Source organism: Numida meleagris, chromosome 1 (assembly GCF_002078875.1).
Source record: "Numida meleagris isolate 19003 breed g44 Domestic line chromosome 1, NumMel1.0, whole genome shotgun sequence".
NCBI classification, from domain to species: domain Eukaryota; kingdom Metazoa; phylum Chordata; class Aves; order Galliformes; family Numididae; genus Numida; species Numida meleagris.
Genome location: NC_034409.1, coordinates 192,328,915 through 192,343,530, shown reverse-complemented (window position 1 = coordinate 192,343,530; position 14,616 = coordinate 192,328,915). Strand labels below are relative to the sequence as shown.

Genomic DNA, 14,616 nt, shown 5'->3' with positions numbered 1-14,616 from the left:
GAGGAGCTCCAGGGAGGGCCCACGGAACAGCAGGGGGAGAAGCAGGCTCCAGGTACAGAAATAAATCGATATATTAGTGTGTACAAAACATGCTGCTTCCTCTGTACAGTGCCCCAGCTGGGCGCAGGCTCCCCACAGGGAGTTCACACATATATAAATAAGGCCCAGACAGCTGCAAACAGTATTTACAGACCGCGGGGAGCTAGCGCCTGCTCTGGGGCCAGCCCCACCAAGACCAGCTGCTACGCCCAGCCCGCGGGATCCTCCCTCCCAGCTTGCATCAGCCGGGTTCATTTCAGGTCCACATCAAAGTCCAGCACTAGCAGCTTGGTCTCCTCTGTCCCGTTGCGGCTGCCCACCGCGCACACCAGCTTGGTGTTGGAGGCACGGATGCGCCACACCACGCCCCCGCTGCCCCCGCTCTCCAGTGCCACCAGGTTGCGCACAAATTCGCCCGTCTTGAGGTCCCAGAGCTTGACAGTACCATCGTCCGAGCTGGTCACCACGAACTTGGAGCTGAACTGCAGGCAGGTCACAGCGCTCTGGTGCTTGCTCGGCCCTAGGGGAGGTAGGTACCCATGAGTCCTCGTGCGCTCCCACCTGAGCCCCAGGGTCACCCACCGCTTGGCCCTGCTGCCTGGGCAGCACCTGTCCTGACCCCGCTGTGTCTGGGGGTTAGAAACACCGTGACCCCGCTCCAGCATTCCTCCCGCCCACACTCACCCTGCAGCGTTTGCAGGCACTGGCCCGTCTTGATGTCCCAGATCTTTACGGTGGAGTCAGCGTTGCCGGACACAAGGATGTTGTCACGTAGCTCCATGCCGCTTGTAAGCGACTGGTGCCCCATGAGGGTGTGTAAGCAGTTCCCACTTTCTACATCCCACACTCGAATTGACGTGTCCAGAGAGCCGCTCACGATGTGCGTCCCGTCAAACTGCCAGAGAGACACGGGTCAGCACGGCCGAAACGGGAGCTGCTTTCTCATAGAGCCACAGAATATCCCCAACTGGAAGGGACCCACACAGATCATGGAGCCCAATCCATGGCAGTGCAGCGTCGGGGGCTGGGCACCGCAGTCAGCGGTGGGCTCAGGTGGCACCCACGGCCCAGCAGGGTGCCTCAGCAGCACCTCCCCTCCAAGGAGCAGGCGTGGGTTGTGTGTTCCTTCAGCACACACGAGAGGGGTTAGGATGGAAGGGCAGAAAGCATCTCACACAGAACACAGGCTCAGCCCGCGTGCTCCTGCAGCGCACGCGCGCAGCACAGAGACAGCTTCTTCTAAGTGTCAGAACAAACAGGTTTGTGTCCCTGCAGCAGGCAGGTGAGGGGAAGGGGCCAGGCTCTTACCTGCAATGAGTAGACGCGGTTCGTGTGTCCCTGCAGCGTGTGAGTGCAGCTCTCACTCTCAGGGTCCCACACTTTCACTGTGTAGTCGTACGCACCGCTCACCACCTTGTGCCCATCATACTGCACACAGCGCACGGCGGCCACGTGCCCCATCAACACGTGTAGACACTGCCCGGTCTCGATGTCCCAGAGGCGCAGAGTGGCATCCCGTGAGCCACTCACAACCCTGGGAGCAAAGACAAGCAGTCTGTGTCAGCTGCGGGCCTCCCCCAGCTCAGGTACACCCAGGCACACCAGCTGCCCCAGGGGCAGCCCCGGCTCCCCTACCTCCCCCAAGGGAAGCCTCCTTCCACTCAGCAATCAGCCCAGGTCCAGAACACCTCTGCACTTTCACCTACCCCAGGTCCCACCCCATGGAGTGGCACAGCCCCTAGTAGCTCCTCACCTTCACCTACCCCCATACCACACACCAGGCCCCGAATACCTTCACTCCCATACCTGTTCCCGTGCAAGTGCATGCAGCGCACTGTGGATGTGTGCCCATACAGCGTGTGCACGCATTCGCCTGTGTCTGCGTTCCACACTTTGAGTGTTCGGTCCGTAGAGCCGCTGATGACAATGCTGTCCCTCATCTGGGAGGACCAGACACCTCCTGTGTGGCCAACTAGAGTCTGCACACACTGCAAAGAACAACGAGATGCGAGACCTTCATTTAGGAAAGGCTAAACAACATTGTAAGAGGGACAGCAAGGCATGGGACTTCCTCTGGGGATGGGGCCGGTAAGGCTCTTCAGCTCAGCAAGCCATCTCCCTGCAAACTCAGGTTCCCACCAGACTTCTCCCAGAAGGGCTGCTTGCTGTTCTAAAACCAGCTGGGTTTCTTGCCCTTGTCAGGTCTTCAACAGAGCGGTCCACGTTTGCTGACCACCAGTGGAAAAGCATGCAGCCAGCTCTTGCTCATTTGTCACTGCACCAACACTGACTGCTAGCATAAGATGGCTCTTCCCACTGCCCCCGCAGTCACAGGATCTATCAACACCTCTCCCCAGCTGCACCTTGTCAGACCAGACAAACCCATCGAACCACCGTGACGCCTCTGCTACCTCCACCCACCCTGCAGCAATGCAGAGGAACAGTGCAGCTCTCCAAGTGCCAGCAGAGCAGCGCTGTGACAGGGCTCGGGATGAACCCTCACCTCTCCGGTGACGGCCGACCACACTTTGAGCGTGTTGTCATCTGAGCCGCTCACTATCCGGTTGCCACAGAACTGCAGGCAGGTGATGACGTGGTCATCATGTCCCTTCAGCACCTGAAGGGAGAAGACCATGAGTGAGCAGGAAGGTGTGCAGTAAGAACACGCGGGTCCTTGAGACAACGGCCACCTCCCTGCTGGGTGGCACCTACAGCAGGAGCCAAAGGAGACACGTGGGAGCTACTGCCAGGGGATGATGGGCTACAAGGGAATTCCAACACAAGGATTGATCCTTGTGACTATTTAGGTTGCACAAGCTTTGAGGTCAGAGTTGATCTTCTGTCCTAGCCCTAAAATCAGTGGCCATGAGACTGAACACATTTAAGACCACGAGCCCCACCTTCCCTGGTGGCAGAGAATGCACCAAGACCTCCGCATCCACTCCCATCTTCCCAAGCAGCAATGTGGCAGCAGGCAGAGGAAGTGGGTAGTGACTAAGTCTCCCACAAGAACAGCACCGGGCAGCGCTGGCTGAGCACAGTGAGGGATGGCTCAGCACAACGGCCAGCCCAGAGCTGTCCTTTGGTGTGGGGACAGTGTAGGACAGCTGTCCTGCTGGCAGGGCCCCATGCAGCTCTACTCACAGCAGGCACAGCAACGGCATGCTAGGGACTCAGCAAGGGCTGCCTGGAGCAGCCTGCTGCAGAGGTGCAGTCGTTGCAGTACGTACAGCTCTGCTGCTCCCTGGGTGCTGTGGGAGCATGGGAAAGGGCCTGGGGACACTGGGGGTCCAGAGAAAGTCCAGGGATGCAAAGCAGAGAGGTGGAAGTTCTTGCCTGTGGGGCCAGCCACAGAGTGACTGAGACTTTGCTATCCTCGCTTTGTGGATGGAGACTAGGGGCTGGAAGGGACTTTGGAGAAAGAGATAAAACCAACAGCAAAGTGCTCTACAACACGCTATGGGATGGACTTGGGACAAGGTCTGGCTGAGCCTCAGAAGGTTTGTACCACTCCCTGGATGCCAAGGTTATGCAACACGCACTCAGAGAAGGGATGAAGAGGTGAAAAACTCCTCGAGTTAAGGGCAACCCTTCTTCCACTGACAGAGCTGCAGACCTGCAGCACTCATTGTGGCAATCCCTGACACCAGCTGTGCTGTGGATCTGCTCTCTGCAGGCAAGGACAGGAGTTGCAGGAAGCTGCAGAGGAAGTATTTAAATTTAAATACTTACAGGTGAGTGCCTCTGACTCGTGCCTCCTGAAGGCAGGCCAGATACCTAAATCTTTTCCTGAAGCAGTTTTCAAATGCTTAGGGCTGATCTCATCCTATTGGTCATGGATATTTGGATATTTGTCATGGATATTCTGCTGCTTCCTTCCTGTACCAGATTCCTACATGTCTAAAATCTGCTTCTTAGCAAGCACTGCTGACAGCACCCACCTTGGGGGCTTTAAGCTCGCCGCTGCGCCAATTCATGTCAATTTTGTGCTGCCGCATAAAGGCAAATTTCCAGGGGCTGTACATGAATCCAGGGCTCAGCAGGCGCCGTTTACGCAGGTTCAAGGGCTCCTCAATGCCTGCAGGAAGAACAAGCAGTCCGATGCAGACTTCCCTGCAATACACAGGTTGTTTGTGTCCCCGCCCCAGGAGGAGCAAAGATGATGCACAGCAGTGGCAGCTGTGGGCTACTCCACTGCAGATCCCAGCCACAACGTGCCACGTGCTGGAGAGACCTTTACCTTCTTCACGGCATTTCTCCCTCCAAAGCAGGTTATCTTCAGCCAAGACCCTCCAGTAGCGGCAGGTCTGGGCAGCGCGGAGCAGGTCCCGAGGCTCCAGGAATGAGAGGACATAGAGTGCCAGCTGCAGAACCAGAAGCCAGGTCACAACGGCAGAGCAGGCCCCCACGGCTGGTAACCAGCACACAGCAGTGGGGCCAGGCTGCCTCTTGCCTTGACTCACCTCCTTGGGCAGCAGTGAAATGAAGTCTCTCTGGAACTGTGGTTCAATGACCTGCATCATGTACTTGATCTGGGAGGGCTCGCAGCGATCAATGAGCTCATCCAGAGCCAGCAGCTTCTCTGGGCCGCTCCACCGCTGAGGACAGGGACACAATCACATTGCCTGCGTGCACGGCAGGCCCTCGCAGCAGGCTCCCCTGCAGCTGAGCAGTGCCTCCATCCAGCCCAGCCCCAACAGTGATAACAACCACCACAGGAGCAATTGGGCTGCAGGAGAGCACGGCCTTTGGAGCTGGCCAGGGGCCTAGCACAGAGAGGAGCACAGAAATGGGGCTGGGAGCTCCACTAGTCACGTACAGTGGGACACAGGTGCTGTGCAATGGCATGCAAAGCAATGTTGCCTCGGACAAAAGGCACACTGCCCAGCAGGAACAAGAGATGGACCGTTTCTGTACGCCATGAGCTAAGGGCAAAAACTTGCTGGAACTCCACTGCAGGACCCAGAACCCCTGCCTGTAGCAGGTTTCACTAGAAGGACTCCCCAGGCCTCGGCCCCCTCACACCTGCCCTGCAGACCCACAGCTCCTTGATGCCCTCTGAGGCAAACCCTTTGGCCAGGAGCCGTGCTTACCTGGAAGGTGCGCAGCCAGTCCTGCAGCTCGGGCGGAGGAGCAACAGAGGGGATGCGGCGGCGCCGGGCCTGGCCAGCTTTAGCGTTGCGCAGGTCCCCAAAGGTGGTGGTGGGACTGGGCGTGCAAGGACCCAGTGTCCTGGGCCACAACCAGGGAGAAACCAAAGCGAAGGTGAGATGTCCCAGCGCTACTCGACCACACCATGCAAACAGCTCCCAGAACACAAGTGCCCATACGACATAAGTCACGAGCCTCCCGCAGGCTAACCCCTTCTCCTCATCACTTCTACATGGACCACAGCCACACACACAGTCCCTTTACACCAACCCTCTCTATGTAATAACAGAATTCCAGACAGGCTGAGGCTGGAGACACCTCTGGAGGTCACGTGGTCCAACCCCGCCACCCAGAGCTACCTGCCCAGGACCACATCTAGGTGGCTTTTGGAGACTCCCAAGTAGGAGACTCCACCACTTCCACAGGACTCCTGAATGAAGCCCAGCAGCTGTATGGGACTAGTGAAAGGAGGCCCTGCCACTCCCCAGGTCAGCTCGCCATGCAGAGCACTCGTCTTACCTGCTGTACTCTGAGCCCTTGCACAGCTTTTTACCGGGGGACAGTGCCCTGCCATCCAGGCCGTTCTCTGACTTCCGCTTCATCTGCAAGACAATGGCAAGGTGAAACAGGGTGGAGCACAGCTCTGCCTGCACATTCTGGGTCGCTGACCCACAGCCTGTCTTCCAAGACCATGCTCGTGCTGAGAAGCTGCAGGGGAAGCTGAAGGCCACCCAAACTCTGGAGCAGGCAGAGGAGTTAACTCCTGAAGGGGTTAACAGAACTTGGTCTTTCTGAGGGGAATATCAGGCTTGATGGGGACAGGTCAGCAGACAAGGTGCACAGGGACAAAAGCAACAGCTGAGAAAACGCCTGCTTAACCTTTGTGCACAGCCCAACAGAGAGCAGGCAGCCCCGCAGCCAGCCAGTAGCTCAGCACTCCACGCTGTGCCTGTTACCTGCGAGGAAAGCCGTGCTGGGATGTGCAGCAGGCCATACTCCAACACGGTTGCATCAGTGGGAATCAGCATCCTTCTCACTCCACACAAGCAGCGCAGAATTAACAGTAAGCGCAAACAGAGTGGGGGGCTACTCACAGTGCCAACAGACAAAAGAAAGCAAGCAAGGGCTAATCCATCCCAGGCAGAAGCAGGGCTCCTTCCCTTCAATACCTAGTGCAGGCACCACCCGCAGCCCTGTGTGCAGGCTGGCCTCTGCCTGGCCCACACAGAACCCTGCTCCCTGAGGACAGCTCTGGCACCACCACAAAGTGACAGAGCAGGGCACGGCTCGGGGGTGGCCAGCAGTGCTTGGATACACTGGGGCAGTGCCCCAAAAGGCTGACAGTGCACCCAGTCCAGCTACCAGACCCGAGCTGCCCCGCAGCCCCATGGTACACCCCAGAGGCCCCCAGGGCAATGCCAGCCAAGCACAGCCCCCCCTGCAGCAGGATCTCAGCACACTGCTGTGGCTTGTGGGCCACTGGCACCAGCGCTGTGGGAAGCAGCAGCATCCAAAGCCACCAGCTGCAGCTGGACCACATGCAGTGCGCCAGTGCCAGCTCCTGGGTGGCAGCCCTCCCCAAGACAAACCTCTTTTCCCCATCACTTTCACAGGGACCACAGTTACACACACAGTCCCTTTACCTCCACCCACAGCAGCGTTACCTTGGGCCGCACGTGGCGGAGAAAGCCGCTGTCCTCCGTCCGCTGCAGATAGTCTATCCAGCGCTCGCCAATGGTGTAGTAGAAATAGATGTTACTGCCATCTTCCCCTTCCTCACTGCAGCAGCTCCCTTCTTCCTCTTCTGTCTCCTCCTCCTCCTCTGGCTCTCCGCAGGCCGTGGAGCTGACTGGCTCCTGCTCCTCCTGCCCCTGGGAGCCATTGGCCTCCAGCCCGGGCCCCAGGTTCCTCTTCCCAGCACACTCCAGCTCCCAGGGCCCTGACACATCTTCCTCCTCAGCCACCACCTACAGGACAAGAAGGTGCAGGGTCAGGTCTGCCTGCCACAGGTGGTCCCTGGGGTCTCAGTGGTGGCACACAGGGGCCGAGGGGCAGCTGACCAGAACGGAGGCCCAAGAAGGGAGTGGTGAGCAGGGCAGAGCTGAAGATGGGAAGAGGGGAGCAGATGGCAGAGCCAAGGTTCTGTCTGGGGTCACAGGCAGCCACAGCCCAGCAAGGCGTGGAGACAGGATGCTTCCCAGCCCAAAAGGAGGGCACAGCTGCCACATGACCAAATGACGTGGCCAAGCAGCACATGCAAACACTGCAGGAGCAGCAAGGCACCAAGCACCACTGAACTCACCTGCACCAGCTCCACTCTGCACAGCCAGCCCCTTCCCACTGCAGCTGGGAGCAGCGTTCTGCATGACAGAGCACAAGGCAGAGCTGCTGCACACAAGGGCTGCCCTGCCTGGCTGGGAAGTGCAGGCTGCACTGTCATCAGCCTTCGCTGCAGCGTGAGCAGCACCACACCAAGGTCATGGCCCCCCACCAATCCAACCCGGGGCTGAATCACTGGAGGGGTGTGCACTGCATCCCCCCTTACCACCTGCGCCTCTTCTCCCCCCAAAAAGCAGCACCAAGAAAAACATCACACATTAAAAAAAAAAAAAAAAAAAGCAGAAGCATCCAGTAATCATTTAGAAGCAGCAGAATAACATCCCCGTGTCACAGGAGGAGGAAGAACTGTTTTCCAGTGCACCAAGAACAGACCTCAATCAGCAAACCAGGGCTGTTTGCACCAGTCTCAGGCAATAGATAGTACAAGTAACTCACTGGCCCATGATGACCATTTTTAATAAAGTTTGGGATAGAGCAGGAACTGAAAAGGTCAGGAGAGTGCGAAAATCGTGCTAAAACTGAGGGAAGCAGAAGGCTGAGGCTGTACAGAGCTGGACATCTGGTAACAGAGGGGCTGATTCCATTGGTAAAAGATGACAGGGACACGCTTTGCACCAGCTGACCGGGCTTTGAAAATGGACCATTTCAAATCAAGTTGATTTTACTCCTTGCAGTGTTACATTTGGTTAACAAAAGCAATTGCATAAATTGCGTAGATGAGACACACCCACGGAGGACCAGGGCACAGCCTCCTGACCCAACGCTGGCTCACCACAGCCCCGGAAGGGTTGTGCAGAGAGGTGGGTAGGATCAGGGCAGCCAGCACTGGTGACCAGGTGTCAGAAGGTACCTGTCACTGGGAACCCTCACTGCCTGCTGATGGACCTTGTGCGGGCCCATAAGGCGGGGAGGAACCACAACTCAGTATCTGTTTTACTCATAATAGGGAAGTAAATAATGTTTTTCTGATGATATTTTGAGATTGACATCTCAGTAGGAAGCAAAGACACTCATCCAGGGATCTGAGTCACTTGGTACGCCAGCCTCACTCAAATAAAACATATTTCAGCATACCCAGAGGCAACGTTTTCCACCCAAAGACAAGGAGAGCCAGACCAACCAGAGCAGGCAGCAGGGGCTGCGTGTCCCAGAAAGCAGCATCTGACCAGGACTGAGGGGTGGCACTTGGCACAAGCTGCAGGCTCAAAAATCCAAGCAGACAAGAGGTGCAAGCAGGGGAGCAACTCTACCTCTAAGCTGCTCTACACACCCGAGTTATGCAACGCTCAATCCATGTTTTAAAACAGAATGCTTTAAACATTAAGGTATTGGTCAACCCTCTCCCAGAAATGATTCAAAGGCAAAGAAAATATCTCACAGGAGGAGGAGAAAAGAAACGAGGAGACGGTTCAGTTACAGCACAAAAACATACCTGCAGAAGGAAAACCCTTGGCACTTTAAGAGGCTCCTACCAGGCAGTGCAACACTTAGTACAGCAAGGACTGGGCTTATTCAACACAGGGAACAAGGCCCCGGCTCCCCACACCAGAAGCAGGCTGCCCAGCACTCACAGCAAAGCGTAGGGCTGGGCTGAGACAGTGCCCAGAGCAGGCAGAGGCCACCCCAGCCCTGCCTGGATCCACCTCTCCAGGAGGCAATACTGAGCCCTGGTTTCTCAAGCACTTCCTCTAGTATTCAGAGCTGGGGCTTAGGGTGGGGCGCTGAGACCATGCTGCTGGGGCAGCACCGGGGGATCCTGAGTCACCACAGACATCTTCCAGGCAGACAAACACCTTCCAGCAGCCCCCCCATGCCTCCAGGCACCATGCCTGAGGGCTCGACTGGGCAGAGCCTTCCTGCCTCCTGGGGAGCCTCCTCAGCCTGCAGGGACCAGCAGCAGGAAGATGCGCTTCCTGAAGTCCCCAGCACCAGGCAGGCAGCGTGCCGGTCACTGCTCACGCAGACAAGAACAAGAGGGCAAAGACCTTGGCGAGGGGTGGACTCCGGCCTCTTCAGCTGCCAGCCTAGAGGAAGAACTTCTGTCCACACCCAGTTCTGGCCTCTCATGATGAACAATTAGTGGAACTCGACAGCTGTCTGTAGGAGGCTGCCAATGGAGAGCTGCTTTGTGGCAAGGGAGGCAGCCGTAAGCTACGCGTGTCCTCTGGAGTCAGAGCCTTGCTTCTATGGGGACCATGGGGCAGAGGCACCCAGCAAAGCAGCTTCAGCAAGGTGCGTGCCCAGGGACCACTGCACTCTCCACCAGGACACCAAAGCAGCAGCCACAAAATCTCTGCTGCTGGGATGCTCCCCAAGGCCCCCTGCTGCCTCAAAGGGCCCTACAGACAGACCATGCTGCAGCTCAGCAGGGTGAAGCCTCCTTGTCACAGTGGCCAAAGCAGGTGTGTCTCCTGACCAGAGAATCTCCCTGTGCTTGCACCAGCCTCTTCCCAGCTCCTGCACTGCTGCAGGCAGGATCCCCTCCCCATCACACAGGACTGTCACTTTCTCTCTTTTCCTACCTGAGGCACGGGAGCTTTGCTGTCCCCCAGCAGAGCAGGGCTCACCCTGACAGCTTCCTCACTGCTTGGTCGCCTTCTGCAAGTCATCCGCTGACTGTTCAGCTCCAAGATGCGGGTGGTGATGCCTTTGACGTGGAGAAGGTCATCGAGCGAGTTGAAGCCCTTCAGTTCCTGCAAGAGGAGAAATGAGACTGAACACAGGGCTCAGACGCCCAGGGATTAGCTCCCAGGCAGGACCAGGCTTACTAACACCTTTGTCCTGCCACTTCCTGGCAGGTGATCCCAGACCCACGAGCTTTCGTTTCATTCACAGCCACAGCTCCCTTTGCTACTTTGGGGCAGAGGGGGAAGGAGCTGGGGTGCCACAATGGAGCAGTGTCTTTGCATTTCACGTGCTTACTACCGCACCCATTAGAGGGACAGAATGTCTTCTGCCTACAGATGCTTCTCCCAGTTCTGCTCAGGACAGGGAGAGTTTGTGGAAACAGTAGTAGTGACAATATCACACAGACTCACAAGGAAGGGTAGTGGAATTATAGAATCACAGAATTATTAAAGTTGGAAAAGACCACTAAGATCACCCAGTCCAACCATCAACCCATCCCCACCACGCCCCTCAGTGCCTGTAAAGGACCAACAGAAAGCACCTTCTGACTTCCCGGGGTGTGCTTGGTATGTCTCAAACACTTGCAGTGCAAGGCCATTGCCATGACAACCAGCCAGAAGAGGTCAGGAGGGAAGTACTGGATCTCCTTGTCTCATGGGATAGCCTTGCTTCACCGACAAACCAGCACACCTTTCCCGCAAGGAAGTTTTGATACAAACTTATTTTGCACAATCTTGTTACTGTGAACTCACTTGTTTACAGCCTTCGCCCGGTGCACCACGGCTTTTTCTAGCAGGTGGAGGAGAAGCCCAAAAGCAAAGGACAACAGCTCAGAACGGGGCATCATGTCCTCCAGCCCCTGGTCCCAAGACCAAAGTGCATTCACTGGCCCACCCGGCCAATCTCCAACAACTGGAAGCAGCCCCCAACCTTCTGCCAGGTCCACGCACACACAGTGCCCATCACCCTTATCCTTATCCCCACTAAACAGCCTTACCCCAAACCGCTGTTCTAACGATAATCTCCATTCTATGGATTTACCTTCCCCTATTCCCATGCCCACAGCTCTTTTGTTTAAAGGGCTGTTCCTCTTCCACCCCCACGCTGTTTACACTGCTGCTGTATTTATAGCCGGTGACCCTGCATTCTCAGCTCCTCCGTTCCAGGCCAAAAAAAGCCAAGCTCCTCCAGCCTCCTCCTGTCAGACCTGCCTTCCGCCTCCCGGTTCCGCCCGCCTCCCCGCTCGGACAGTTCCAGCACGGATGCCGCGTTTCGGCTGTGACCCCGCCGGCGCTTTCTGGTACACACGGCGTTCACCTTCCTGTCTGCTGGAAGCACCGCGCTGACGCGGCCTGCGATCACACGCACCTTCCTCACGGCCGTGTCACGCAAGCGGCTCGCTCACTCCGCGAGTGACTGCCGCACGCAGGCGTTGCTCCCGCTCGGCCGTCATTTCCAAATGACAGGGCAAGCCCCGGCCAAGAGGCGGCACCGGGATCCCCCGCGCACCGTGACGGCCCCTTCCCACCTCCTGGGCCCCGAGGTCCGCTCCGGCGCCGGGCTCGGCCCCGACACGGAACGGGCTGCCCCGGAGAGCGGCGGGCAGGGCAGGGAGGAGCCGTCCTCCCCGCGGGGGCAGCGCCGGGCCCCGCGCGCGGCGCCTCGGAAGCAGCCCCGGCCTGGGACGGACCGCGAGGGTCCCGCCCCCGCCCCAAGGCCTCCCCGGCCGCAGGCAGCCCCGGGGCGGCCCTTACAGACGCCCCCGAGACCGGGCCACGCGGCGCGCACCGTCCCCGGCCGAACGCAGCGGGCCGGGCCCGGTCCCTCCCCGCTCGCGGACCCCGCGCTGCCCCCTCCCCCCCGCAGCGCAGCGCCCCGCGCCCCCGCCCGGCGCCGCCCTCACCTCTCTCTTGCGCACGATGCCGCGGGCCCGGCGCCGCCCGATGCCGCTGAGCGCGCCCTCCAGCTCGGCCACGCCGGCGCGGTTAATATCCAGCTTCCCCCCGCCGGGGCCCGGCCCCGGGCCCGGCCCCGACATCCCGGCACCCGCCGCCGCCGCCGCACAGGCCTGCGCGAGCCGCGTGAACCGCGCAGACGCAAACGCGGCCCCGCCCGCCCCGCCCATGCGCGCCACCGAGGCGGTGCGAGTGTACGGAAACGGCCGCTTTATTGCTAACTGCGCGTGCGCACGGGGAGCGCCTCGGCACCATCCCCCGCAGGCGCGCGCGCTGCTCACGGCCCCGGCTCCGCCCGCGCCTTCGAGCCCCGCCCCTCAACGCGGCTCCGCGGGGGCTGCGCTCCGGGCTCCTCCGTCGGCCCCGCCCCTCAGCGCCGCCTGCACAAACAGGGCACGAGGCCCCGCCCCCGCCGAGGCTGTGCCGGAAGTTCCCTGCCGGAAGTCCCGTGCCGGAAGCTCCGTGCCGGAAGCTCGGTCGCTCAGCGCCGCTTGTAGACGCAGGGCAGCAGGCGCAGTCCCGCACAGGGCCGGCGTCGCGGCGGCCCCGCCTTGGTGAACTCCAGGAGGTAGAAGAAGGTGCTGGAAAGATCCTGGGGCCGCGGCGTCAGAGCGAGTCAGCCCGTGCCGGCCCCGTACCCCACGTGCCCCCAGCTCCGTGCCCATCCCGGCCCCGCGTCCCCTGCGTTCTCCCACCCCTAACCCTGGCTCCTCCCCGCCCCACCCCAGCCCCACGTCCCCCCGGCTCCAGGCCCGTCGTCCCCCACTCCCTCGCCCTGCGGCATCTGCACACCCCCAGCCCTAAAACCCCGACTCCGGCTTCCCCAGGCCCACGTCCCAGCATGTTCCACACCTCCCAGCCCCACAGCCCGTGGGTGCCTCCCTACCCCATCCCAGCCTCCTCTTCCCTGCCCAGTCTGCCTTCCCTACATTGTCACTTCTCAGGCACAGGCCCCAGGCCGGTGCTGGGTTTCCCAGGGCATCACACTCTAGGTTATGTGCACCAGGGGCCCTCAGAGACCCACCTTGTTGATGCTCTTGAAGCCCAGCTGAGCCATTGCACTCATGAAGGCTCGGAGGTCCTCAAAGCGGCTGGCAACCTCGGCCACCATCAGGGTACCGCTGCAGGGACAGCACGGCGTTGAGCGGTGCCACTGCGGGCACTGCCCAGAGCTCCCTTGCTGCCTGCACCGCTAGCGCTCACCCCACCGCCCCGTGCCCCTGTTAGCCCCAGCACGCAGTCCCGCCTACCCCAGCTTCAGCACGCGGTTGGCTTCCTCTAGGATCTCCTGCAGGTTGGTGCCCATCAGTGCCAAGCAGAAAACTGCAATGTCCACGGATTCATCTGCCAGCGGCACCTGCAGAGCACCAACAGAGAGCGGATGGGGCCTGTCCCTGCCGCTGGCATTCCCTTGACTCTCAGATTCAGCCGAGCACCTTCTCAGAAAGGGGGCCACAAACAGCAGCACCCCACGTTCAGAACAAGCAAGCGTGGATTTCTCACTGACTTCCGGCAGGTGGGTTTGAGTGTCTCCAGAGAAGGAGACCCCACCACCTCTCCGGGCAACTTGTGCCAGAGCTCTGCCACCCTCACAGGAAGAAAGTTCTTTCTCGTGTTCAGATGGAATTCCCTGGGTTACGGTTTTTGCCCGTCGTCCTTTGTCCTGCCGCCAGACACCACTGGAACACCCCACATGGGTGCACTCTGCCATTATGAGGAGCACCAGGGCGCAGCCTGTGTTTACAGCTCTGCTGCTCCTCTCTGAGCACGCGCAGCCCACCTGCCCTCCCAGGAGCATACCCTGGCTCCTTGGCACGCCACGGTCACAGCACAGCCCCGTACCTCGGCCATGTCGCAGACGGTGACAAGCGGGCTGAGTGGCACCAGGTCGAAGCAGTGCACCTTATTCCGGACGCTGCCGGCAATCTTGCAGTCGCCGCACCCAAAATCTGCCACGATCAGCGATGCTGGCCTGCGGGGCACAGAGGCGGTACCGCTGTATCCCCCCCCGCGCCCCCCAGCTCCGCTCCTCTGTGCTCACCGCTGCCGCAGCCGCTGGATGATGAGGTCCACGGGGTTCCGGGGCCAGCGCCCCACCTGCTGCGCAAAGCCGCGGTGGTAGATCTGGAACGCGTCAGGGTCGCTCTGGAAGAGCCGCACAGCGTCGCGGCTGCTACCGGTGTAGAGCTGCTCGTTGATGTACCGGAACCGCGCCGCCAGCAGCCGCTCCTCCATGCGCGCCCGCAGCGCCGCCGACCGCCCCGTGAGGACCGCGTCCGGGGCGGGGGGCTCCGGGGCTGCCGGTCCGGTGCAGCCACCTCCGCCCGCGTTCTTCTCCGCTTTCAGCTTCTGCTGCCGGCGCTTGTTCTTCTGTTTGTTCCGCCACTGCTTTCGAGTGAGCCGCGGCGCCGCAGCCACCGAATCCCCCGCTGCGGGCTCCGCGCTCCGCCGGGGCGGCTCCGCGGGGACACCCGGGGGCACCTCGGCCTCGGTCCCCGCGGGG

The 14,616-nt window shown here is 59.9% G+C and overlaps 2 protein-coding genes across 3 annotated transcripts; both read right to left on the bottom strand.

The window, feature by feature from the left end:
• Window positions 54-12,283, bottom strand: LOC110391767 (F-box/WD repeat-containing protein 7-like). 2 transcript variants are annotated; one of them, XM_021383714.1, is made up of 13 exons: window positions 12,062-12,283; window positions 10,053-10,223; window positions 6,855-7,157; window positions 5,710-5,792; window positions 5,133-5,271; window positions 4,503-4,637; window positions 4,280-4,403; window positions 3,981-4,117; window positions 2,543-2,656; window positions 1,846-2,027; window positions 1,348-1,573; window positions 724-934; window positions 54-559 (listed from the first exon to the last, which is right to left on the bottom strand). In XM_021383714.1, the coding sequence occupies exons 1-13, from the start codon at window positions 12,281-12,283 to the stop codon at window positions 291-293; spliced, it is 2,316 nt and encodes a 771-aa protein (XP_021239389.1). In that variant the 3' UTR covers window positions 54-290. The 2 variants fall into 2 exon arrangements, with proteins under 2 accessions (XP_021239389.1, XP_021239397.1); XM_021383722.1 differs by lacking the exon at window positions 12,062-12,283 and adding an exon at window positions 10,911-11,723 and having other exon boundaries at window positions 291-559.
• RRP8 (ribosomal RNA processing 8) lies at window positions 12,304-14,616 on the bottom strand (the record flags this gene model as incomplete). The annotated part of the gene is given in 5 exon segments (XM_021383795.1): window positions 12,304-12,705; window positions 13,138-13,234; window positions 13,364-13,470; window positions 13,956-14,085; window positions 14,155-14,616. Coding segments are annotated over 5 exon segments (907 nt in total), but the record flags the coding sequence as incomplete, so codon positions are not given.

Bases quoted from the DNA above. Each gene is read 5' to 3' on its own strand.
- LOC110391767 (XM_021383714.1), bottom strand. From the start codon at position 12,283: ATGGGCGGGGCGGGCGGGGCCGCGTTTGCGTCTGCGCGGTTCACGCGG. The intron at 4,638-5,132 runs GTAAGCACGGCT...CCCTGTCCTCAG, and splicing joins ACTGGCTGCGCACCTTCCAG to CGGTGGAGCGGCCCAGAGAA. The intron at 1,574-1,845 runs GTATGGGAGTGA...CTTTGCTCCCAG, and splicing joins ATGCACTTGCACGGGAACAG to GGTTGTGAGTGGCTCACGGG.